The sequence below is a fragment of the Felis catus genome, chromosome A3, assembly GCF_018350175.1.
Source record: "Felis catus isolate Fca126 chromosome A3, F.catus_Fca126_mat1.0, whole genome shotgun sequence".
Lineage (NCBI taxonomy): Eukaryota > Metazoa > Chordata > Mammalia > Carnivora > Felidae > Felis > Felis catus.
In genome coordinates this window covers 51526779-51553955 of record NC_058370.1, presented here as the reverse complement: position 1 = coordinate 51553955, position 27177 = coordinate 51526779, and the positions used below count along the sequence as shown (strand labels likewise).

Sequence of the window (27177 nt, the reverse complement as noted above, 5' to 3'; positions counted from 1 at the left end):
TGCTTTAATGAGATTCTTTACAGACATAATTTGTGGCTGAATTCTTTCTTTTTGGGATCCTACTTCCTAAGACTGCTGATGCTGTTGTTGGACAGCTCAACCTTATTAGAAAGTCTTTCTCTATGTTTAGCTGAAACCTGCCTCCCTGTAACTCTAATTCACTTTAGTTTTCTTCCTAATAACAAGGCAAAACAAATATTCCTTCTAACATTTTATTCAATTGTGGAGATTTCAAGAGCCTCTAAAGAGGTGAGATTAGAATTTTTTTTTTTTTTTTTTTCAACGTTTATTTATTTTTGGGACAGAGAGAGACAGAGCATGAACGGGGGAGGGGCAGAGAGAGAGGGAGACACAGAATCAGAAACAGGCTCCAGGCTCTGAGCCATCAGCCCAGAGCCCGACGCGGGGCTCGAACTCACGGACCGTGAGATCGTGACCTGGCTGAAGTCGGACGCTTAACCGACTGCGCCACCCAGGCGCCCCTAGAATTTTTTTTAATGTTTACTCATTTATTCTGAGAGATAATGGCAGAGAGAGAGAGAGAGAGAGAGAGAGAGAGAGAGAGAATGAATGAATCCCACAGGGATCAAACTCATGAACCTTGGGATCATGAGCTGAGCTGAAATCCAGAGTCAGACACTTAACTGACTGAGCCACCCAGGTTCCCCAAGAGGTGAGATGCTTTGGCTTTTAGTTTATAGGAGAAGTAACTGAGGTTCACAGCAGTGATGTCACTTGCCTGAAGGAGCCCAGAGACAGTCTCTCCTCACTGCATCACATTGCCTGTACTGGTCCGCAGGCTCTGCTTTCACACAGCACCTAATGTACAACACATACAGAAACTATTTATTGAATGAATGAGCAGCGCTCCAGATGGCTCACTTTGATACCTTTCCAGCATGAAGGCCAAGCTCTTCAGCATGGTAACAATTGTTGCATATTGAGGGCCTTCACTGGTTTCTGATTGATAATAAATAATTCATATTTGTTACAATACCTTGTTATAAACAACAGAAATGGATTCTGGCTGATTTAATAATAAAAAAAAGGAACTAATTAAGGAAAATTGGGACATCCATAGGATCACCAGGAAGACTGGCAAAGTAGTGGAGGCCACAGCCCAGGCTTTCCATGCCAATCATGCCTGGCATGGGTCTGGTGACAACAATTGACTCTGTCCTCAACATACAACATGGTTGGCCCTGCCCCTGCCATCTGCCCCCACCTGCCCTTGCAGCTGGAACTCCATGATGCCGCATCAGCCACCTTCCTTCTACCTCTCAGGGCATGGGGCGTTGGGCGGGGGGGCGGGGGAGGTGGGGCGGTTAGCTCTCAACCAGCAAAGCCTGAGCCACATCCCTACACCCTGGCTGAAAAAACAAATATCTGACTTTCACCAAGTGGATAATCGCCCAAATCTAAGAAGGAGTTCAGATCTTGGGCAGCCAGAAACCTGACATACAGTGACCCATCCTGTTTCCTCTGAGCTTTCTCTTCTTTGGACAGACACCTTCTCTTCCTTCATCCTAAATTTATGGGTGAGGCCTCTAGATCCAATTACCACCTGCCATTAATATTTGGTTCCCAGAATTGAAAGTAATTCTGCAAATGAGGTCTGACAAGCCCAAGGCACGATGGGATTATTTCTTTCCATATTCCATCCTTTAACTTCCATTAATACATCATAAGATTTCATTACTTTTCTAGGCGGTCATACTACACTGATGACTCATGTTGGCTCATATTATGCTTGTGGTCGACTCAATTCCCAAGATCTTTTCCTGTGAGTGGCTGTTAAGCCAGGTCTTCTCAATCATTTACTTATATAATTGCCTTATTGAACATGTGCACATTTAACTGAGTAATATAACACTGTATTTGTAATACTTCAACTATTTAGTTCACACCCTTAAATTCCTTTACACTGTAGTACATTTTACTTGGCTACTTCAATCACAAACTGCAAACTGGTGGCCTATGGGCCAATTTGGCCATGCATTCATTTTGTTTGGCTAATATAGTGTTTTTTTGAGAACTTATTTTGTTGCCAACAGTTGAACATCAGGAGATGTCCCATAAAAAGCAGGCCTTCCAACTTCTCTTGAAAAGTAGAAATATCTGGCAATACTAGGCCCTTGTTTCCTCGAGGCAATGTGTGATTGGCTGGAGCCGAGGAGCAGCTATGCACTTTGCAAGGTGCAGACCCCACCATGCTCTATCGTTTCATCCACTTCATGCCGCTTCATGAATTTCCATGCCCTGTGCAGCCTCTAAGTACATTTGGGATTGCAACCTGTTTGCTGTGGGAGTTGGTTAAGGCAGAAGCTGAAGAGGTAGAGTGGAAATAGAGGAGGTCTGAGAAAGGTGGGGCTCAGTGGCCCTGTGCTTGCTCTTGTGTGGTCTCCATAGAGAGGGAAGCTGAGGACAGAGGGGTGGCTCTGGGCCCCTGGCACATGTGTCTGTGGTCTGTCTGGCATGCCACTTGTTCTGGAAATTCTCACCTCTCCTTCTGTGTGACTCCTGAGGGTGCTGCCAGGTTTTAGATGATCCTGCTCCTGTGGCCAGCACACATTGTTCCAGAAAGTGACCACTTGGGCCAAGCTAGATGGTAGGGTTTTAAAACTTCCAGCCCCTGACAGCATCAGATGAGTATCTTTGGTGAGTGGCTAAAGCCATTGGATGAAATGCTTCTGGACCTTTGACAGTGTCTCCTATCCTGTGGGTTGGGAAGTGGAGGCAGCTGGTACAAGAGAGGGAAGGAGCATGTCATCATATAGAGAAGTGTGAAGAGCAAGACACACTGTGGGACTTCTGCAGTAAGCTGGCCTAGCTCTTAGCCTGGGGTCCTGTGAGGTGCTCCTAATTCTCAGTCTACCCTGCTCATTTAAACCTGGCTTCATTTCTATTGTTTGCTACCAAATGCACCTGGGGCATTTGAGTACAGGTGGCTCCTGCTCTCTGCAAACCCTTCTAGTGTCTGAGGGCTCCCCGTCTTGTTCCCCCTTGTGTCCTGTGTCCATGCCACCTGCTTTTTTTTTTTTAATTTTTTTTAACGTTTATTTATTTTTGAGACAGAGAGAGACAGAGCATGAACGGGGGAGGGGCAGAGAGAGAGGGAGACACAGAATCGGAAGCAGGCTCCAGGCTCTGAGCCATCAGCCCAGAGCCCGATGTGGGGCTCGAACTCACGGACCGCGAGATCGTGACCTGCCTGAAGTCGGACGCTTAACCGACTGAGCCACCCAGGCGCCCCGACCCCTGCTTTTGAACCAAGCATTCTGGGTCCTCTTGAAAATTCCCCTTTGTTGTTCCTGAGGGAGGGTCAAAACATGAAGGCCATTCTGTGCACTGTGACCTGCCCTCTGGCCTCCTGGGCAGTCTGCTCCCAGGTTCCTGTTAGCCAGGTGCTCAGAGATGCTGTCCACCTCACAAAGTTGCCAGTGCTCATGTGAATAATACATACTGAAATCCACACCACTGAGAGACATCTACAAAGCAGGTCGCAAAGTTTCTAGGAACTGGCGACCTGGTATGAGCTCAGGATACCCGGAACGGAGATGTTAAGATGTGTGGTGTTTAAAACACCACTAGGTGATGATTCTGAGACCTTTATTTTATTAATTCTACAAATATTTATTGAGCACCCACTGTGTACCAAGAAATGCTCCAGGCACTGGGGCTATTATAATGGAAAAATATGTAGTTGATCAAGAATTTATATTCCAATGGAATGTGATCTTAGTAGGTATTAAGTTCTGGAAACACAAAAATTAACAAAATTCAGCGTCAATGGTTTCATAACTATAAACCTTATCTCCCTCGCATGTAAAACGAAATTAAAATAATTATCTCACAGGGCCCTTTAGAGGATTAAATAAAATAATGCATAGACTCGTTCTTGGCATTTAAGCCTCAACAAATATTACATTCTCCCTAAAAAGTCAAAAAAGGTACACTTAATTTCACAAACCACAGGTTAGCCTGACTGATGGGCGAGCCCTCAGCGCCTATTCTGATGTTAGCTTCGGCAAGAACTATCTGGCTATGTGAGAGCTTCCAGCTCAGGATCCATGGTTTGTGCTGGCCCTGGGAGAGATGGGGGACACAGCGCGCTGGGAACCCAAAGCGGCCACGAGGGGGCAGCGCACTGCAGGGAATCTTCCCGGTCGACCCCAGCCCACCGCCAAACTTCCCTGCTGCTCCCGGTCCTCCGTACGTACTTCCGTTGCTCTGACGCTCCCAGAAGCCGGGGCGTCGGGAGGGAGAGCGCGAATTCCCCTTCCTCTGCGTCTCCCGAGGAGAAATTGGAGCGGGGTTCGCGAGACTGCGCCGCAGTGGGCGCGGCGCGGCGCGGAGCCGGGTGCCCTGCGCGAGGGTGTGGGTCCGGCGGGCAGCGGCGCCAGCCTCGGACTAGCGACTCCAGGGAGGGCGGGCTGCCTCCGGGAGGAGTCTGAGCCGCCCCGGGGCGCCTCAGCCAACCCGAGCGCCTTCCTCTGCTGCTTGGCGGGGCGTCCCCGCACCCACACCCGCAGCTCCGGGCTTGTCACTTCTGCGCCGCCTGGAAAGGGGACCGGACCGGGAGCGCTCCGGGGAGTCGTCAAAGAGGATGCCTGGGTGTTGGCTCTGTTCCTAAGCTGCTTGCTGGCGCTGGCGAGGAAGGCAGTCGGGATAACACCGCCCAAACTTTCCTTCGCGCAGCGTCGGGAGGAAACCTCCCTCTCTGAGGTTCGCGGAGAGCCAGAAGGAAGACTCGGAGCTCCCGGAGGGGACGGGGCCGAGCCTGCGCAGGAGGGCGCGCTCGGAGTTCCTGGGAGCCCTAGACGTGCCCTAAGGGACAGGACTAGTTGTTGGCGTGCGCCCTAGTCTAAGGGAGGTCCGGCGGACGCAGCGTCTCCACTCCTGCGCCCCTCACTGACCGTGGCCTCTGCGCGCTCCCTGCGCACGTGCTCGCGGCCGGGGACGAGGAAGGTCCGGCGGAACCCGCTGGGGGCAGGGATTCGCGGGCAGGCCCAGGGCGCATGGAGGCGCCGCGGGGGCGGTGCGGCTCACCAGCTGTGCGGGGGAGCGCGCACGCTGCGCCCAGGCCTCCCCGGGGACCCGACCGGCCGCTCCCCGCACTTCCTGCCGCCGGGCTCCGGGCAGCGGGCGGTCACTCCGATTGCAGTGCCCGCTGAGTGTCGTGCCTGGCGGTGTCCCTGGACCCCCCGCGCGGGGCGGTGTGGGCAAGCGGCGGGACAGGTGTAGCTCGCAGCCGCGGGCGCCGCGTTCCGAAGGACTGGGTGGGCTCGGCTGGAGGGGAGTTGACTCCCGGGGCCCAGAACTCCGGTCTTTGCCGCGCAGGCCAGTCGGTGCGCTACTTTGCATCGCCGCGGCCGGAGCCTCGGGCCGCCAGTCGGGGTGAAGGAAGTCTTGGCGGAGCCCCGTTCCTCGGCGGCCGCCCAGGCGCGATCCTGATGCCCGCTGCCTGCGGCGGGCCCCGCTCCGGCCCCGGGACCTAGGCAGCTGCGCGCGGCCGCCGCCGGCGCCTCCCCCATGCTGCTCGGAGCGTCCTGGCTGTGCGCGTCCAAGGCGGCCGCCGCTGCTGCGCAGAGCGAGGGCGACGACGACAGGCCGGGTGAGCGGCGGCGGCGGCGGGCGGCGGCCACGGCCGCGGCGGCGGGCGAGGACATGGACGAGTCGTCGCTGCTGGACCTGCTGGAGTGCTCGGTGTGCCTGGAACGGCTGGACACCACGGCCAAGGTGCTGCCGTGTCAGCACACCTTCTGCCGCCGCTGTCTGGAGAGCATCGTGTGCTCGCGCCACGAGCTGCGCTGCCCTGAGTGCCGCATCCTGGTCGGCTGCGGCGTGGACGAGCTGCCCGCCAACATCCTGCTGGTGCGCCTGCTGGACGGCATTCGCCAGCGGCCCCGCGCAGGTGCCAGCCCCGGCGGAAGCCCGCCCGCGCGCCCCGGCCCCGGGTCAGGGGCGGCCTCCGCGCTCGCGGGTGGAGGGGGCAGCGCGGCGGGCAGCGCCCCGGGCTCCCCGGTGTTTCTCTCTGCCGCGGCGGGCAGCGCCACCGCCAGCCTGCGTGAGCTAGCGACCGGCAGGAGTGCGCCCGTGGCAAAGGTGGGTATCTGCTTCGTGGTGTGGCGCCACAGTGTGTGTGTGTGGGGGGAGGGGCCCGCGTGAGAATAGAGGGCAGTGATGAAGGGCAGGGGACACCAGAGGTGGCTGCACAGTGGCCTTCGCCTTGCTCTTCTTTCTCTACCTTGTTTCCCTCCAGGGACTCTGTGAGTGTAACCCTTCAAGTCCTACTTGCCAACTCTTAGACACCCCCCCCCCCCCATCGTTCTCCCACCCCTCTGGACCACTTGTCCGCACCAATGGTCCATCCATCCTCTCTCTTTGGAATCCCTTTTTGCACCACCTGCACTTGCTCTGTGACAGCATGCTGTCCTAGGGAACCTTGCCACCTGTTCATAAGTGGTGACACCTCATCCTCCCCCAGGGTGGGCACACCTTCCTGTCCCCTGCTAACCTCTAGTCCCTCCAGTCCCTCTGCTGGCAGGGCCTGTCCCCCTCGCCCCCTTTAACTTTGCTGGGCCCTCCCATCTCCCCAGAAACAGTCTTCTTACCCTGGACCCCCAGGCTGGCCCTCTGCACACCCTCTGTGGGCCCCTAAAGTTAATGCTTAGTGGTTCCTGTGTTCTGGCCATGCATGCCTATCTGGCAAGGGGGATTGGACAGAGAGAATTGTCTGACTGGGGTTGGAGGAACATCAGTTACAAACTTCAGGTAATGGGAGGGAAGTTAACCTGGAAATGGAAGACATGTTTGGCCCAGCCCTTCTTGGACTTGGTCTGTCGGGAAACCCTGGTCCTCTCTTGGGCTCTTAGGCACAGTTGCACTCCCAGGTGGGACATTATTTGAGGTTTTATTTTTTTTCCGACTACATTGTACAGCATTTTTCACTGTTTCTATTTTAGTGAAAGATTTTATCTTGGGGCTTCAGTGATTTGGTTTCAGAAGCTACTTAGAAGGTGTCATTTCACACGCTCTGCTACTATTATTTTTATGGAGGCAGGAGGATAGCTATGGGATGCTGGTTTAAGTGAGAAGCAAGATATTCATGTTTTGTATTTTCTTTAAATATAGAAAAATACCATTTAAAGGTAAAAAACCACATTGTTGATCTATTGCAATTATCATTCATTTTAGAAAACACAACCTTATTTCTCTACTTTTGACCATTTAAGAAGCTGGTGGCTCATAAGTCATTGAAATAATTCTTCCAATATGTATGACACCAGGAAACTAGGAGAATTCTAACCATCTGAATTAGTACTACAACATCTTTGAGGTTAGGAATTTAAGCCCTTGGATGTTGAGCTTTAGAGGTAAATGCCATACTTTGCCAAACTGTGTTTCTCCTATGGATCAGGAAGAATGGGCATTCAAGAATAGTCAAGGAATGTTTATACCTGGGATCACTGCTGGACAGTAGTTAAGTAGTTTTTCTTTGGTTTTAATTGTGATTAAATATAGTTATGAGTGTGCTTGTTCCACATTTTCAAACTTTTCCTTCCTGTCCTTGCTGTTTTCATCTAAGGTATTATATTGAAAGGTCTATTTGCAGAATGGGCAGGTTACCCTCCTCCTGCTAAGAGAACTAAATGATTTTTGGAATGATGTTTCTAGTTAAACACTGGGACATTTTTTGATGGGCCGATATTTACAGATGTCTTCCCAACTCATTTTTATGTGAACTGTGTTTGATCAGGAGGTTAGGAGGTAACTTCTGACATTTGAAAGGCCAGAGGCAGCTCCTGGAACTCTGTGACATTTGTAGCATTAAAAAAATTGTCAAAGAGGTTGAGCTTATAACTTTCAGCAATGACAGTAACAGGGAGTTAATTTTTTGTTGGCTGGGTTTTGGGGGTTTTGGTGGGCTTTATTTATAGGAATATGTAGTAATCAGACTGATGATGGCTTTCTGAGCTTCAGGAAGCTTTAGAACACCGCATCTTTGTTTTTGTTGCGTTAACTGAGTGTAATCCTCACCCCTTTCTTCACAGGCCCACGTCATAAGGACTAAGTTTGGGTTTCAGGAAGAGTCTGAATGAAATCCAGTCTTATATTTTATCATTTTCAGAGAATGGAGGTGGAGATCATAGTATCTTCTGGCTTTTTACCCACTGATGTTTAAGTCAACGGGAGTCTTCTTGGGCAGCCAGAAGTCCTGCATATAGTGTTTCACTTTAAACAACCCTATACATTTGGCAGGCAAAGACTTCAGCTAAAAATTACTTGCAAGTAGGCTTTTGGTACTTTACTGTCTATTGGAATTACTTTGACTCCTCATAGCAAAGCTAAATGCTGGATGTTGCTTAAGAGATGGACACTTAGGTTATTATTCAGCAAAGACCATATATGCCTTAGTAGCAGGCTGACTGTAAATAAAAGACAGTCTCCAAGTTTCCTAGTGAGAAGCTCCTCAAACCTTTTGGGCCAACTGGGATATGTAAACATTGTAGATATGCAGATAAACAAATGTCTGCTTAAATTGTGTATTTACATACAGTTAGACGTTGAGAATACATCACGTATAAACCGGATTGATTCTTGTTTGGTTCTCCTTGGAGTTCATGAAACAATTTTCCACATTCTTCACCTGCATCTTTTTTGTCCGGGTTTTGGTTATCAGTAGGGTCACTTGGAGTCCTCTAGCCTGGTTAGCAGAACCTCCTCGCTCTGCTTACACCTGAGCCATTTAGGAATCAGGTAGTTATGCTACCCCTGGACATTTTATACCAGGTTACAAGTACCCGCTGCCTAAGGTTAGGACTCACGGTTTCTTTATTTGCCTGTTGGCAAATACTTGTTATGTGTTGCTTCTTAAAGTGATCTTTTGAGAAGTCCTGTTTTAACAGAAGTGTCCAACTACTGCAATTGCTCAATGTGTGCTAAGTTTCTTGGCCTAACTTGTTTCTGCTTTGTATTTACGGTTGTGTGAGGTGACCCCTGTAATACCCCCAGTTAGCATTCATTCAGGTGTTTCAGGGAAATGTGTTTTCCTAAAAGGGTTTTGCAGTTCCAAATTGAGTAATTTAAAGAGTACTTTTTAATATGCTTTCATAAGAACCCAAATGTGAGACAATTCCAATTTTTTGAGTGATTTCTTTTTGGGGGGACCCCCTTGCCTTATATTTGGGCACACACAGAATTTACTGTGGACCTATACTGTGCCAATCACCATTCCAGGTGAACCAGACCAGATGGGCTTCCCCTTCTGTCTCTTTTTTTTTTTGATGGGGGGAAGGGAAAGGGAGAGGAGAGGGAGAGAGAGAGGATCTTAAGCATGCTCCATGCCCAGTGGGTGGAACCTGATGGGGGCTTGTTGTAGGGCTCTACTGTGGGGCTTGATCTCATGGCTATGAGATCATGACTTGAACAGAAATCAAGAGTCAGTTGCTTAACCGACTGAGCCACCCAGGTGCCCTGAGAATGGGCTCTTTTTACAGAGCTGATATGAAGGGATTAGAAACCAGTCTGCCCTCTGCTCTCAGGAGGGTCCTGAGGGCACTGGATCAGTATTGATCCACAACTCTATGAAGGTGAAGAGGAAGAGCATTTTCACAAATTAGAGAACTGTAGAAAATTTGGGTAATGCTTTTGATGATATAAAACATAGGCGTTAGGAGCTGATTTGTCTGTATTGTATATCTTGAAGTACTTCGGGATATGTTTAAATTGGAATTCTGTATCTCTCAGCCAGTGTGACTGAGACCCTGTAGTGGGAAAACCCTAATAAACTGGAGAATCATACAAGTGATATCTATTAAACATTTTATTTTAAAAACATATATATGTGTTCATCATTTTTTTGGATGCAGGGCTAAGGACTTGTCTTTGAGTTCTGAGATGACTTAAACCATAGCCACAGTTTACTTTTTGTTATTTTCAAATGGAGAACAAAGAGACTTTCTAAGAATTCTGAGTGGAGCACCTTCTAGATTTTAAGTAATTCCCACTTAATGTTGTATGGTTTTGTTTATGCCCAATTTGACGATTTTAAAGTGGTCCGTCTTTGGTGAGTGTTTCTGAGTCACTGTGTTTTTCCAAGCAGTGACTTCCTTTGTGCAAAACGTCTTTTGTTTGTATAACATTTTGTTATCAGTATGCTTGCATAAACATGGTTAGGACTCAAGACCATGAATTCCAGGTAAGCACAAACCTCCCTGGGCAAGAGTGAGGGCCTGGACCAGCAGGGGGCCAAGCTGAGCCTTCCAAGGAGTTGGGTGTCTTTGGCCGTCCTATGGAGGAGAAGGGGAGTTGACCAGTCCAGCTGGTCAGCTCTCTGGAGGCCAATTCAGAGAGTGTCTGTGGTATCTGGAAGCAAGTCAGCGTGTTCTTTAGTCGTTAGCATTTGGGCAGCTTATGCTTGAGATTTTCTATTTGAACAATTACTGAGTGCCTACCATGTGCTGGGCACTTTGGCATATGTCATTTATAGAAAGTTCTCCATGATCCTGTGAGGTGTGATGGGTGGCATAATTAACCAAGAGGGATTGATATATGGGCAAAATGGCCAAGTCAGAGAGCCAGGAAGTGTTGGATTCAGGATATGTTCTCAGGCTCCATTCCTTTCTGTTCTGCTCGGCTGTATCATTGGGCTTTTGTTGTTTGGTCTTGGAAGTAATAAGGATTCCAGAGGAAAAGTCCCAGTGCCTGGAGGCCCTCACAAAAAAGCCAGACAGCTCACAGGACAGCAGAAAAGTGGTTGACTTGTGGTCCCCGTGGTGACAAGTGCAGACACCAGCCTTTGGAGACATGACAGATGAGTCACAGTGAAGTCCTTTTCGGGCCTGTTTTCAGCAGGCCGCTGGGTGTGGAAACAACACCCTTGAGACTTACAGCAGTGTTGTGTTTCAGTTTGTGGCCAGTTAGTGAATATTCTAAAGTTACCATTCATTGAGTACCTGCTGTGTGCCAGGCGTTCACTGAGTGTCTGTGCATTCCTGGGGTTGAGTCAGACGATTGAAGTGCATCTCACCTGTTCTGTGCTAGAGCTCAGCGAGGTAGCCAGTTACAGAGATGGGGAAGCAGAAGTGCCAAGATTTCCTTGCTCAGAGACACACAGTGAATGGGAGCATACTAGAAAGGTGAGCTTTGGACTGACGGGCTAACCGCTTCATGGTTAGAGGAGTCCTCTGGCTGTGTAACAGACCCAGTTAATTAGAGACCATGGTCTCAAACTTAAGTAGCACTCACTTCTTAGATCCATCTGCTGCCTGGCTGCAAATGCTCTTCCAGTTTGAGGCTGTCATCTTATAAACCCAGGCTCTGGGTCTTATGGGCAGTTAACAGGAACTGTGCAGAGTGGTGTGTGGTCCTGAGGAAAGAACATCATATCAGAACATCACAAACAGCCCTATGTAAATGACATAAACAGTAAATCTGGAATCTGAGTGGTTTGTAATGGCCATCTGGGTGGCTCCGTTCTCTCCTTAGGGATGCAGAATCATCCATCCTTCTGCTCTGCTGCCATGTTGGTCCCATCCCAGCACTTTCCCCTCTCTGCAAACTGGGTCTCAAGATAGTTGCAGTGGCCTCAGGCATCATATCCTCACAACAAGACTTAATAACATAAAGGAGGGTTTCTTCCCCTTATGTTTGCTCTAGACCACTCTCACACACTTCCAGCGTTGCATCCCAGGCTGGTGCCTGGGCCAGCCACAGCTCAGCCAGGAGCATGGCACACAGGATCAGCTTCTCCTCCTGGAACTGAGGCCCACTGCATTCCCTGTGCATGTGGCTGCAGACAGGGCAGATCCCTGGGCTTCATGGAGTCCTGTGAGGAAGAAGGACAGGGGTAGAGCACAGGGGTGGGGAGCCCTGGCACAGGTGGATTTATCCTGCGTTCCTCACTTTCTCACCATGTGCCTCTGGGCAAAGGTTTAGCTTTTCTGAGCCTTCTTATTAGTGAGAGGATCCTGTCTGCTTTATCAGATAAATAAGATGATGTGCCTGCAGTGCCTAGCACACATAATTGGCTGTCATTTCAGTGCCTGCTACTGATACAAAAACCTTAAAATTATGTATCACCAATGAGGCACACTTCACAAGGCCCACTTCCTGCTAATAGATTCTTTTTATATGGTATCCTAAGTGTGTGTGTGTGTGTGTGTGTGTGTGTGTGTGTCTGATATGATGCTATGCCTTCAGATTCAAAGTTGGCCTGTCACCGTGACTAGATTGTTGAGCATTGGTGGGCGTCTAAGCCAAGTGCTTGAATCTGTTTGTTTCACCTTTTAAATTGCTTCTAAGTTTTATCTTTGTTATCACAGGTAGTGTTCCTGATCCTTACAAGCTTCATGAAAGTGAAAAGAAGAAAAAACCCAAACTATAATCTGTTTTAGGAAAGGTGGCAGGGGAGAATAATCCCACCCAGTTGCAGATATAGCTGGTTGGCAGGCTCTCCTGAAAACCGAGCACACCTCCTTAATCTGTAGGACACAATAGCTTGTCTACAACTGCCTGGAATTAGGCTGCTCGGTGCGGTTGAGCTGAGCAGAATTATATCCAATTGTTCCTTCGTTCCGGCTGTTGAGAGCCTGCTTGTTTGCCGGAGCATGACGAAATCGGGTCTCAATTATGCACTTGTTTCAAGTGTGTATTTCAGGTCAATCTGTATTTAATCTCGATTTTTTGCAGTTAACATGCTCTTTTTAGAGGTACCTTTTTGAAAGAAAACATCGGCAAGATTTAGTTAGGGGGAAATGCTCTCTATAGCACCAGTCTTCAGAGGCCAAGGTCAGTTTTTATCAGATTTGCCTTGCTCAGAAGATCTTCGTATTTGATGAATTAGAAATGCATGCTCGATGGGTATCCTATTGGAATTCTAATTAACCTTAAAAGAATAAGGTGTCAGGCTGAAGGTGTTGGCAATGGTGAATGGTTTAAACATTGTGCTAGCACGCTGCCGTGTGGGGCTCCCTTTTCCCACTGAGTGGAACTTAGAATAAAAAAGCATATAAAGTAGTAGCACAATTTGGATTCTGCTCACAGATGGCTGCCTTTTTGGGCCCTTGATGGCTTATGGGTATTTAGAGATGCAGTTGCCCTTTGGGAGACCTGAAAGAGCATCTGAGAGGAGTTGCTTTGGTGGGTTGTTTCGCTCCTCTGGCACACATGTTTACGTTGTTAACGGATATGATGGTTATCTGCAAACAGGAAGATATTATGATATTTGCATTTCTGCTTAATGGAATGTGTGCATAATGCTCATGTGAATTTATATGAGTTTAAATGAATTAGGATTTGCTACAGGAATTCAGGTCAATAGAAGTGGTGAGAGATTTTAAGAACACACTGGCACCAGGAGCAGATGTAACTGTTCTGGAGCCCAGAGCTTATTCTCAACAGTGCTCAGATGGAAGGAGGCCTCCAGCAGCACTGGGGGTTCGTGGCAAGGCTGTCACAGTAGTTCAAGAAATAGGAGAATGTGCATTCTCTCCCCCATTACTGAACACTTTTTTGAGCACCTACTATGTACCAGGCACTACAGTAATACTTGGGGTAAAAAACTGTATCGATGGTCAGAAAGTTGCACAGAATTTGCTTTCATCTCACCGGCAAATGGAACACCAAGCTCATTTTCAAAACAGCACAGGAATCTTGGCACCAACAGCTACTGTGCCTTCTTAGATGGATAAACCCCCAAGACTGCAGCATCACCCTATCCCTAATGGTTGAGAAGTTTCTAAGAAATATTTACTGTTTATGGATAAACCATTGAATTCCTTAACTCTTTATAATTGTACTTTGAATTCTGCATAACTGAAAAACCACACCTATTTTCCCCTTCCCAAGAGTGGCAAAAGGTAGCTAAAGCCAGGTGTGTTTGTGCGAGATGAAGTGTGCAGGGCATCAAGAATGGCACAGGCACACAGCCTTTGCTAAGTCACATCACCTTAAAACAGATAACTAGTGAGACTCTCTTTATTTACTAACTTCATGATGCCTGTGGGTTAATTTTGTCACTAGCAGTGATTGTATGGACCAAGTTTGTAGTCTACAGATGTGCAGAATGAAAGGTAGATGCTTCCAAAGAAGAGACAGCTCTTCTTTTGCTGAGAAGCAGTGGCCTTGTGCCTTCTGTGGCTGCATTTTGTATTTTATGGTTCTTATAGATTTGGAAATTTATCTGGAGTTGCCATCTGACAAATTAAGCTTTGACATATGCTCTGTGAAGCAGTTTTCCTGGAGTTAACATCTCGAATGAGGTGACAGAGCTTGGATTCTGAGGAGGACTTGTACCCCTGTGGTCGGACCTTACCAGGGGGGACACAACTTCAGATATCAGTAGACTGTTTGACAGTGGATTGAAACTCTTCAGTTTTGTACGGAGCCCTTCACCAGAGACAGCGGGCCCCTTCCTGGACACGTGACCCTGGAGCTGATGAGGGGCTAGGCAGCAGGGGCAGCACCATCTGTGTTGGATGTATGTGATGTGCATTCATGGGTTGATGGAAGCTGTTTGTTTCAAATACGGTGGCTCCGAAGAAACAGAGTACTTCATTGACCAGAGGTAGTGACCCATACAATGTTAAAACTCAGATGACAAGGCAGAGGTAAAGAGTACAGGCCAGAGGAAGGCTTTCCATTTAAAGCCAGGCCAGGCCTCCCCACTGCTGCCCTTCCAGTACAGTGTCCTCTCTAAGGGCCCGGAGCCAATGTGCGTGATGCATGATGCTCTGTCCCGGCATCAGCCACTGCTGCCTATTTCAATTTGTTCCTTGTGAATCACTGTTCTGTTCAAGGTCCTTTTCCATACTGACGTTCTTCCATTTTCCACACATTTCAGCAATTTCTTGCAAATTAAAAAATTTCTGTTTTAATTTAAATGTTGTGGGACATAGAATTTTGTTTATTGTTCCAGCAAAAGGCATATGCACTGTACATGGAGTTAATAGCCTGTCCGTGAAGTGTGGTTGATATTAATTGTAGCATTTTCTCTGTGTCTCCAAGCTAATCAGTGAATCAGATTTAACCACCCAGTGCCTATAGTCTGGCCCCTGGTGTACCAGTTTCCCACCTAATGCCTTATTTGTTGTAACAATCTCATGGGCTTAGAAACCTTTTCTTATATAACTCTGAGCTGTCTATCTGAGGTTTTTTACAAACTGAACAACCCCTAAAATAGCCCTGACAGCCAGGCCCTCTGTGGGTGGTCCTGGGGGCCAAGGGGACTTCAAATGCTCCCTGCCCAGAGGAAACTGGGGAATCGGGTGGCTTCTGGGTTGGTGTGGGCAGCTTACATGTCCATATGGAAGGGATTGCTCTATGCGAGATGGTGATCCAGGTCTCAGATAACTTCATCCGGGTGAAAAGCTGTCCATCAGCAATCCAACCTACTGAAGCCCAAACCTCTGCACACCCTATCTTTTGTCTCTTCCATATATTTTCTGATTCCATTTTTATTTCCTCAAGCTGTTTTCAGTGTTCTTTCTTCACTGTTCCTTTCTGTGGGCTGCGTGTTTTCCTGACAATTACTGCTTTGTTGGCCCTTTAAAGTTTGGATCATCTGGCTTCCCAGAGGCAACAGTTAGTCATGGTGTCTCTGTTCCTCTTCCTCTGGCTTTGTTAGTGATTAACAGGTTCTCCTCAACACTGAAATGGCTCAAAGGTGGGACATGAATGCCTTTCAGCCTTTGGCACTTGCCTTCCTTCCTGAATGCTTGGGACCAGATGTGGATCTGATCCTCGGGCTGCAGAGATCACCAGTGTGCATCCTGACAGGTTCTTTACAGGTGCATACAGAAGCCTGCTGTGGATTTAGGGTGCTGGTCCCAGGAACATTTGGGGATGTCCGTGCATCTTGGGAGGAGGGTAGGCTTCTAAGTCAGCATCTCTCCAGAGACAGCAAAATGCTCATTTGCTCAGCTCTGGGGAATGGGACTCCTGAAAGCATCCGTGGGAGGTCAGACCTGGAGAGAGAGAGAGGAGAGTTCACAGGGGCCATGCAGGCCGAGAGGAGACATCCAGAGCAGTTGTTGCAGCTCAGCAAGGTAGGAGCTCCTCTTCTTCTGTGCCTCCAGGCCACTATGGCTCTCAGGTGTGCTCATGCTGAGGACAAGGGTGTCCTGTTCTGTGTAGGGTTGGTGCCTGGGAACGAGGACACCTTCTTTTTGATTGCTTCACCATCACATGGTGTTCTGTTGGCAGCAGTTTTGCTTCTGGATGAACAGACACGTTTTGGTGTCCACAGTGGGGAATGTTCCTGGCCATGCTCTGTGGGGCACACCCAACGAGGTCATGCCACCCTGAGAGGTGGCCTCATGTAGCGGGCTGGAAGCTTCTCTCTTTGAGACTCCCAAAGTAGCACGCACATACCTTCCCTGCTTTTACCTGGAAAAGCCACATGGGGAACTTTCTCTGCCTTGTCACCTCTGCCTCCTGGGCCCTACCAGGTCTTTCTTGAGTTCCTGGGGTTTCTCATATGTGTTCCCTAAGGGCACCTCTGGTGTCTTGCTCTGGCCTCCTATAGGGTCCCCACCCCACTGCTGCCTCATGGGAAAGCTGCTGCTTGCTAGGTGGTATATTCCAGCCCACTGTGCTGAATTGCCAGCCTGTTCCAAGTCCCCTCTGGGTGGACTCTTGTACCTTCAGACTCGGTAACCTGTGTATCCCTATTTCTTTGCTAGCTGCCCCCTTCCCTTCCACACCCTTCCTGCTGTGTGCTTTCCAACAACAGGTGTTTATCTGAGGTCTTGTGTTATCTTCTTAAAAACTTACATGAATGTTATTCTAGAATATGCTTCCTCTGATTTTCATATAAAACCATGGAGTTTTCGCCTCAGGCTTAGAATCAAATGGGTTTCCTGTGACCTTTACAGCCCTGGCCCACCCCAGCTTGCTCCATGGGTTCTGCAGCTCATCAGACACAGCTGTGGGGGGCTGGATGCCATTGAGCAGAGTGGAGTGTACTGGCTTACCACAGCAGGAGAGGGCTGCCGTACAAAGGGCTTCTCTGAAGATGAGTGGGCAATCTTTCCCCTCACCTGACTGACAGTGGTGTCCCCTGAAGGAGGGTTTAGATGTGACTTTTGTTGTGGGCTTGTCCTATTTTCAGAAGCCCCCCTTCCTTTTGTGTATGAGAGCTGTCTTTGTCCTCATTACACCACATGGAGTGTGGCCTTCATTCTGGAGTGTGGTCTGGCTACAGTTTATTTTCCAATAGTTGGTGTTTGGCCTTACCTGAGAAGTAATCGTGGATCGTTGCTGAGTGAAGGACGTGCCGTGGCTTGTCAGCAACTGTGAGGGAAAGGTGGCTGTCATTTGGGAATGCTTTCACTTTATAGATGTAAGTGGGAAATCTTCTGTCAGGTTGAGGAATTTTCAAGTGTGTCTGTTTTCAAGGTGACAATTGTCATGTTGTCAGATGCAGCAAGGAGGTGTTACAATGGAGTGTCGAGGACTCAGAGGTGGCATCCTGGCTGGTGGAGAATGGCCTGGTATGGCAGAGCAGGAGAAAGTGCCACAGGAGTGGTCGTGTTCTCGGTGGGGACACGGGTGGGGGGGGGCACACCATGATGGCTGTAGGATGTCCCAGGCAGTGCTTGGTGGTGATGTCGATGTTTATTTTAGTGATTCTTTCTATGAGGTCAAGGTGTCCACTAAAAAAAATTGGCAGCTAGAAGGAGTCTTATTTGGAAACAAATTTAAATCAAAAGTGAGTCAACTTAAAGAACCTCATTAAGTAAATATTGTGACAATGAGGCATGGATGACTGTAGTTTGGATAAAAACTGCCTCAAGTCACAGAATAAGCAGACTTTGTTTTCCTGGAGCATCTTGACGTTTACCTTTTCCACCCCTAGTTTTCTTTGAGTCTCTGGGGCCCAGGCAGCAGATTTATAAGATGGAGAAGGTTGGGTGAGGTGAATATGGGAGACAGAGACAGCATTTGATGCTTGGAAGCCAACTTTTGGAAAGATTGTTTAAAATTGTTTTTCAACTCAAATAGCAAGTGTGAGCAGCTTAGTCTTTTGGGTTTATTTTGGGCTGAAATATAAATGGGGCAGGGAGGGTTAAGAGTGCCATGCGTCCCTGGGATCCTCATGCTTGCTGAGCTGGGGGTCCAAGCTGGGCCATCTTTATGCCCGTCTGCTGCGTGTGGCACCTACCTGGCACAGAGTCCTCTCCATGCCCATTTGAACCACTCAGGCACCACACTGGTACCCAAATTTGGCAAAGTGTGACCATAGGAGAAAGTGACACAGGATTCAGAACCAAGAGATATGCAGGGTAAAGGAAATGGTCAAAACAGGCTCTCCTACCATCCTTATTCCTGGAGCTGCAGGGCTCACCTCAGGGCAGACAGCTCTCTGCACTCTGGTTCTCAGTCTCAGACTCACAGGTCACATTCTGGGTTCATGGCAGGACTGTCTGAGTAAGCTCATGATGGATGCTGAGCCCAGAGGGCCTGACCTAATATTGTTGTCTTATAGGGGTTGGGATCCTTTTTGATTTGCCTTAATCAGCTCTGTCTGGGTCACCAAGTTTTGTCATTACTTTCTCAGAAGGCACAGTTAACTTCATTTCTGCTTCTCAGAGGGCACCAAACCCAGCTCCTCTTACACTGGGCCAGCTCCCTCGTGGCCATACTCCCTGCTGCTGCTCTTGCCAGTCTGCTTGTGCCCGTGGCTGAAACAACTATCCCTACATGCTGTTTTGTCGTCACAGCTCCCTTGACTCTTCCTTGGGGCCAGGTTCTAGGTCCTGTGGTCTTGTTTCTGCCTGACCCACAGCTCCATGGCCCTGTAGCCCATGCCTGCTCTCTCATCTGTGCACAGCCAGGTCTCTCCTCCCATTTTCTCTGTGCTTACACAAGACCCAGCACCTTCTTTGTCATTGATTGAAGGTAGTCTATCCCTGAAGGACTGACACCCCTTCCTCCATCCTTGTCCTTTGGACACTATGGAGAAGCCTGTCATCACATTGTCCGTGTATGCTTCCTTATGTGTCCTCTCCCTACCATGATGTTCTGGGGGCTGTCCTATGCTACTCCTCTTCATCTCCCTGGTGCTGACCACACGTTACTGAGGGACCCTTTGCACTTCTCCAAGCCACGTTTTTCTGTGTTCTCATTGCATGTCCAGAGCTCTTCTAGAATTTATTCTCTGGTTATTTTTTAGGTCTTGAGTTTTTTCACCCATGCAGATGTTCATCAGGGTTCATCATAACTTGATCAGGGTCAGGACCACATCTTGCATTGAGTCTGAACCCCCTGTGTAGGAGTGGGACTTCAGTAGTGGTCTTGGTGTTGGGTCGTTGGTTCTTGTGTGGTACTAGATGGCAATGCTTCTGAAAGAAAAGCCATGAAAGAATAGAGGAGCTGTGGAGGGCTGCACAGGGCCATGGGCAGGCCTGGAGCCTTGAGACCAAGGTGTCTGGACTCGTTCTCCTCCCCACATATCTTAGCAGCATGCTGGTGAACCAGCCATTGGGCATGTGATGTGACCCATGTGCTGCAGGGTCCTCATCTGTATGGTGGGGACCAAGAAAAGCATCTAGCACCTCGAAGGACTGTAAGCTGAATGAGTTCATACCTGAAACATTTGAAGACAAGGACTAGCGGTATGGTAGGAATTTAATAAATGTGGGCTATTACTATTAGTATTCTTGAGCTTTGAGTTTTCATAATAAAAAGTGATAGAATGGGTGAATCCCCAACAAAATTGGGCTGGGACCCTAAGGAAGGACATGGGGGACATGGGTTGGGGGACGCTGCAGAGTCTACATTTATGTATCTTTTCTGCAATCCTTTCTTTCCAAAATTTTAGATATCCCTTTTGTCTAGTTCTGGATTATCCACCAGTGTCAGACATTTTAGGGTGTTCAAGGTAAAGTAATGTTCTTGTTAGCTGCCATTTCTCACATTCCCACCACCACCACCACCTGGATGCTCCCATAGCCACCAGCCCCTGGGAAGGGGGATCCAGAGGCCATGCTCATGCAGAGGAGTTGGTGGCTGCAGGGCAGAAGATGGGTCCTGCTGTGTGCTTAGCCTCTGATGTCTGTCTGAGCCCTGGACAAGCCATGCATGTCTCCATAGGAGCTTCACTGTGGCCTTTTGAGGGTCACACGTTGGCTGGTAGCCTTTATAAGTGAGTAGGAGACCCAGCATTTCCCTCCCTGTCTCTCAGGAGGTCTTGGGGGGCTGTGTCTTCTCTCAAGCCTTCTATGGCTCAGGGCCTCTGCTGCCACAGAATTAATTCACTTCCCACGGTCCTGCTGGATGCTCTGTGGAGAATCTCCCGAAAGGCATTGACCCGAGGGTTTATTGAGGATAATGGGCACTGAGAGGCTTCATGAAACCTCACTGCCAGCCCCATCATGCAGAGCAGCCTTCTGTGTTTACAGTCCTTGATGCCACCATCCTCCCTGTCAGAGCTTCCCTGATCCCTCCGCCATCCTCCGTGTTCCAGAGAGCCCTCTGCCCTGCCTGCTCCCCACCTTCCCCTCCAGTCTCAATGGCCTGTTAGTAAGCCCTGCTAGTGGTTAATGCTTTATCTCCTCTCCTCTTGGTGCCTTCCCTGGGGCCTCACCTCCAATTCAATGGCCTCTGGGGCTTTCTCCTCAGCAAAAACTCTTCCCTCCCTCACAGCTATTCAGACAAGCTCTTCCCCTCTCTGTCTCTATTCCTTCTCCCCTGCCCCCAGCCCCCATAACCCTGGAGTGAGTCACAGAATGAGTTTTCTTTTTCTTCTAAGGAGAGAGATGTTGGCTGGCACCTTCCTAGAGGTGCCTGGGAGCAATGGCAAGAATACCTGTTTCTTGGAATCACAACTGCCAGTGGCTACTGGGAGTTTGTTAGAAGGGAATAAACGTGGGGAGACTGTGCTGCGCACTCTGAGAGTACATCAGCATGACCCGAACACCTCTCAGGCCAATATTGGATCTGTGCATTGACAAGCAGCCTCACTGTCACTAGGGCCAAGTGAAGGCAGTTCCTGAATGGCCACTTCCATGTGCTGTTGGCACAGTACACACACACTAGATCTGTGTGTATTTATTGTTTCCATCTGCTGCTTGGTCAACAAGTCTGATAAGAAGCCAACACTTGAATGAATTATCTCAGAGCACTAAATGGGATTCTAAACATAGTGTTATAAATGGTCTATGAAAAGATGCCTCCTCAATTATTCAAAAGGGACACATCAAGGTCTCATGGCTTATCATTGATTCCAGGTCTTTCAAAATGATTTATTTGTTAATTGTCTATCAAGTGACCTTTCTAGTTCTATTTTTTTTTTTTTTTTTTGCTTCTGGGTGTTAGGGCACTTGGTTTAGTAATTTGAGTCTCTCTTGTAAGTATACAGAAGTTAATCACCAGCTGTTTAGGTAAAATGTCTGAAACTTGAGCCAGACCTGTTCATTTTTTACTCGATAACTAATACATGTCAACATACATGAATACATGTATATGTACATGTGTAAACGTTAACATATAAAAACTGTACATACAGAGCCTAAATGTCCATCAACTGACAAATGGATAAAGAAATTGTGGTTTATATACACAATGGAATACTACGTGGCAATGAGAAAGAATGAAATATGGCCTTTTGTAGCAACGTGGATGGAACTGGAGAGTGTTATGCTAAATGAAATAAGTCATACAGAGAAAGTTATACAGAGAAAACGTATGTTTTCACTCTTATGTGGATCCTGAGAAACTTAACATAAGTCCATGGGGGAGGGGAAGAAAAAAAAAGGTTAGAGAGGGAGAGAGCCAAAGCATAAGAGACTCTTAAAAACTGAGAACAAACTGAGGGTAGATGGGGGGGTGGGAGGGACAGGAGGGTGGGTGATGGGTATTGAGGAGGGCACCTTTTGGGATGAGCACTGGGTGTTGTATGGAAACCAATTTGACAATAAATTTCATATTAAAAAAATAAAAACGGTGCATACACATTTATACTTTTTTTTAAATTATGCATTTAAAATTATTAATTTGATTGGCAATTCATCCCTTTGAATGAAAGTTTGGGACTAGCTGACTTCTGATCTTTAGGTTTGCTTAAGATCACTTGGCCCCTCAAAATATATTGTATAATGAAAAGGTCATTTGGATGGATTGTCGTTGGTGACTGTGGGAGTCAAGGTGAGGAAAGAGCCCCAACATGCTGTGTGGCCTAGCCAGGTCTTGTTGTGTGTATCTTCTCCTGGCCTCCTGTTGTGTGTGGCCACTGAGGGTGGGATCCTGTGTCTACCACCTGCTTGCTGTAGGACTTAGGCACAATGCTTACCTTGAAGAGTACCCATTTCTCTTCTGTTTGTGCCCCTGTGTAGAGTGTGCCTGGGGTGGACAGGGAGGTGTGGCTGTGCCCAGGGTGAGGTCAGAGCACCATCAGTGGTCATAGTGTTACTGTGCCAGAACTCACTAGGAAGCCAATATAGTGTGAGTTCCTTCTGGGATAGTTTTGTCTTTTGGACAAATTGATAAGATGCTATGGCTCAATCTGTGTATAAATTTGTGCACATGCAGGCTGGTACGTTTGAAAAATGAAAGAAGGGTTGAATAGTTGGCTCTGGGGAATATGATTGCTGACTGGGGCCATTCTGATGAGTAATAGACCCCATTAGATCACAGTAAAATACTCGATGATGTATAATTAAAGATGGCATTAGTCAGGCAGAAACCACAATATTTAAAGATGTGAAAGGGATAATTTTCTAATGCTGAAAAGTACATTCATGACTTAAGAGCATAATGTGGATGTATTCGAATCATGAAGTTACTAAGACTTGGTTATAGACAGGCTGCTTGTTTGTCAGGACAGCTGGTATCTCAAATACTTGTAGTTACAGTGACCATAGTGTTAAAAAAAAGTGAATTAATAGCTTGTGGAATAGTTCTGATTGGTGATCTTAGCAAAAGAAAAAGTTCTGGTTTTTGTTCTTAGTGGTATAGGCAGAGCCCATGTAAGCTTTGGGTTTGAGCTTCCTCCTTCTCTCCTTTCTCTCATTTACTCATTTGTTCTTTTCTTAATCCAAAAACTTTGCTGGGGCATCATGCACAGGCCAGACACTGGGCCTCACAGGCTCTGGGGAGAGCAGCAAGCCCAGCCAAGCTCTACCTGTGGAGCTCACACTGCAGTGAACAGAAGACACGGGAAAGTGTGACCTGACATGGGAGTAGCAGCACCCACCTTACTTTATGTAAACTCCTCTAGTCAGACTTTTTGAATATCCTTGGGTCCTGCAGGGATCTATGCTCTTAGCACAGATCCTTTGGCTCTGAGCTGAGATGTTTCTGGCTTGGCTTTGGCTCCCACTTCCTTTAATCAAGAGTCAAGTGTCTGGCAGACAACTTCAGTTATTAATAACGCTACTATTAATATTCATATTGAAAGTCATTTGCACTTCTAAACCGCTTTGCATCTCAAAGGTTACCGCAGTATTTCATAAACCACAAATGAATGTCTTCAAATGAAGGCGGGGGCCTCTCCCACAGTGAGAGGACAACCAGCGTGTTGGGGCACAGGGAGAAGAGAAGCCACAGGTGAGCTCATTTGTTCAAATGAGCAAGTGCTGCTAAGCCACTCAGTGCCTATCTCTGTGCCAGGTGTGCTCCTTGGCCTGTGTTCCTGTCCTCTGCAGTCTGGTGGGTGGAGGACTGTACAGCATGTCACAGGTTCCATGTGGCACCTGTGTATGTTGGGCACAGTTCCACATGCTGGTGACATCACAGACAGCAAGATAAAGTTTCTGACCCCCTGATCTTCCAATTGGTTGGTGTTATGGGAGTGCTTTCCAGGGACTGACTAAAATGCTAATTGAAAAATCTCAGATACAGTGGAGATGTTTGGTAATGCAGGTATTCCTGTACTCTAATTGGATTAACTTAGATTTAACAAAATCATAAGTTCTCTTTGCAGTTGATAGATGGTTTTGTAAAATCCCATTGGAATATTGAAACAATCCTTTAAAAAATACTGCAGCTGTGTTCCTTTGTCGATCCAGTAGTTCTTGATTTGGGCTACGTGTTGAAATCCCTTGGGGAACTTGCCCAAACACTGAAGTATGGGCCCAGCCCAGACGTCCTGATATGATTGGTATGGGCACAGCCTGCATCAGTTTGGCTTGTCAAAGGTCCCCAGATGATGCTGATGTCAGGGTTGATCAGTACTGGTCTAAACCACAGAAGGCCTGGAAAAGTTTCCTGGAAGGCCATTCCCAACCTACAGAGAAGTGTAAAAGAGTGTAAGAGCAAAGAACTGGAGAATCCTGCCAGATCTGTGCTGTAAAGATGAGCAGTTGGACCAGGCCAGGTGAAGAGGGAGGAAGAGTGTTCCAGCAGAGGGAACAGCAGGCATGTGGCCTAGAGTCCTAAGGTGGTTGGAGCAAATGGGGAACTGAAAGGAAGTGGTTGGGGGCACAGTGGGGTCATGGGATCAGCTTGAGATAAGGTTGGAGGTGAATGTGGAAGCCCATGCTGGGGATTTTGGTCTTGACATGATGGCAATTAGAGCCATTTTACTTATGAGCCTAGCATTCTTCTGCTCATTAATTCACTTAAAAAGTAATTCTTTAGAAAACTAATTTTGTGCAGAAGCAATGAATTCAACTCGTTAATTCACTAAGTGAACTAGGTACTCTGATTACCTGCATTTTGTAGATGGGGAAAGTGAGGCCCAGAGAAGTTGAACACCTGGTCACACTGCTGGTGGGTGGGGGCTGGAGTCTGAACCCAGGCAGACTCTGGCTTTTGCTCTGGGATGTGCATTCTTGTTGGATTGGTGCCGTAAGCCTCATTTCACAGAGCAGGAAACCAAGGTGTGAGCTGGGATTAGAATCAGTTCTGATTGCCTCCAAGTTCATATTATTTTTTCCTTACCAGCTACCTGGACTGTGGGGAAATTAAAATATTTTGTGCTATATTTTACCGTATTGTACAAAAATGCATACAAATATGTAAAGATGCAAGTCAGTGGGAGAATTTCATAGCTGAATACAAAGAGCATGTATAAAAAGAGGAATAATGGGGGAGGGGATGGGAACAGGAAGATTCTATCTTTTCTGTTGCTGAAATGCTGGTGAAGGTCAGCCATGCTTTTAGGGCTCAGTGCAGGAAGAGGCTTTCAAAGGGATATACCTGCCTTGTATTTGGGGAGGTGGAGTCCTTGCGTTCTTGCTATGTTTGAATTGTTCTTGATTCACACAGTGAAATGAACATTATGGAAAATGTGTACATAGTGACCTACAGTGAGGTGTGGATACTGTCTTTTTGTTCAATTTTCTTGCAAAGGTAGCTTCTCTCTACCATCTGAGTCTCCTCCTCTCTGGATTGAGTGTTAGAATCAGTCCCAGATGTTTGTGGGGCTCCACATTTGTGGCCATGGAGACAGACTGAATACAGAATTTTTTTCTCCTGGACATCTGCGCTTACATGTCTCAAAAACATTTACAGAAAGCTAATGGATTAACATGTGTTCAAATAAAGTCTTTTGATGGCTTGAATTCTTAATTTCATACTCCAAAACAGTGCTGTCCATAGAAAAAAATGTGAGCCACATGTGTAATTTGAAAATTTCTAGCAGTCACATTACAAAAGGTAAGAAGCAGATGAAATTAGTTTTAAAACTGTATCTTATTTAATCCACTATGTCCAAAAGATTGGCATGCAAGCGTTAACCGCTATACATATGATTAATGAGATATTTCACATTCTTTTTTCAAAGCTTTGTTTGAAGCCTGGTGTTTATTTCACACTTACAGCACATCTTAATTCTGACCCACCCCCTTTCAAGTGCTCAGTAGCCACACGTGGCTGGTGGCACTGTGTCGGACAGCTGGGCTTGAACAGCTTTGAACACTCCAGGTACCATAATAGAGGTTCTGATGCCGACATGCTTTTTTCTGACTCTAACCGATTTGTACCCATGTAATGTACTTTCAGAGGGTTTATAGGCAACAATCTGAAGTTTCTTCTGATACTTGAATTGTTGTAGTGATAGAATCTGCAAACTACTGCAGGAATTTTTGGGTTGAAGCTAATGTAATAACAGCCTGGAGAGCTTATAAAAGGCACACTGAGAAATTGCTCTGAAACCCAGAATGTGCACATTTTTCAGACCCAGCTGATTATTTAAATTTCCCAACGGGAAGTTATTACTTCTCTGACATGTCTCCTCATCAGCAGTCTCTTTTCAGTGGGCTTGATGGACATGGAGTCTAATTTTGTTTTTCTTCCGGCCCCTTTTGGGGGGAGTGGAGTTCAGTATCTTGATTTACATTCCTTCATAGAAAGAGTGCTCAGGGTTTTAGGATTAAGTGATTACAAAGCTGTCACCTGCCAGCCTGTCCATTTTCTGGGGTGACAGGCAGTAGCATACGAGGAGGTGGATATTTTTCCCTTCTCCATCAACCTGTTATATCTTTATGGTTTTGGGGAATGTGTGTGGGGGTGACCTGCACTTTCCCTGTGCATTTGTCAGATCCTTCATGCAGTGCTTTTGTTAGCTGACATGCACAGTGCATTGAGTAAATAATTCTGGGCTCATATTTCAAGTGAGGAACAAGTGTATAATAGCCTTGTTCTGGGGACCTGATGTGCCAACAGTGGCATTATAGCATTTAGAATGAAAGCTAGAATAATGGAAACTGTGGAATGTTTCAGAGTTCACTACATGGAAATTGGATTTTTGCATTTTTAAATTTATATTGTGTATTATCATATTTCTGTTTAAGGCTGTGGGGGTTATCATTCTCTTTAAATGGCATTACTTAATAAAGAGTTAGCATTGCATTGGAAATTCAGTTAACGGATTCCATCTGGAGTGGGCATGGGTGGGAACCTGGGGTGTCCCCTAGTGTCCTCACTAGGCTGGTGGGGTGTGCTGCTCACTCTCCCCCATGGAGCAGCCTGTCAGAGTTTTGTTGCCCATAGTTGAAACACCTTGTCCTTCAAATAAGAAGAGTAAATCTTAGCACACCTTCCCCTTCCCTCCAGTAGAGTCCCGGTGCCGTGTTTAAAGCTTCCATTTCTGGAATGAAATCTTCCCTGGTAACGGTAGCCCTGAAACCTAAAGCCACTGATGTGATGATTGCAGCTGAGTCTGAGCCCCTCTGGGAAGCAGATTCCGATAGGAAGAAATGGACCTGGTCCATAGACAGTAACTGTGAAGCT

General features: G+C 47.3%; 1 protein-coding gene across 2 annotated transcripts in view; it reads left to right on the top strand.

The window, feature by feature from the left end:
• The first annotated feature begins 4208 nt into the window (after window positions 1-4208).
• Window positions 4209-27177, top strand: part of SH3RF3 (SH3 domain containing ring finger 3) — a 367542-nt gene continuing 344573 nt past the window's right edge. The window contains exon 1 of one of the 2 annotated variants that reach the window (XM_045053970.1): window positions 4209-6105. In XM_045053970.1, coding sequence (XP_044909905.1) covers window positions 5533-6105 — 573 coding nt within the window. In that variant the 5' untranslated portion in view covers window positions 4209-5532. The remainder of the gene's footprint in view (window positions 6106-27177) is intronic. The other variant, XM_011281104.4, reaches the window with a different exon arrangement.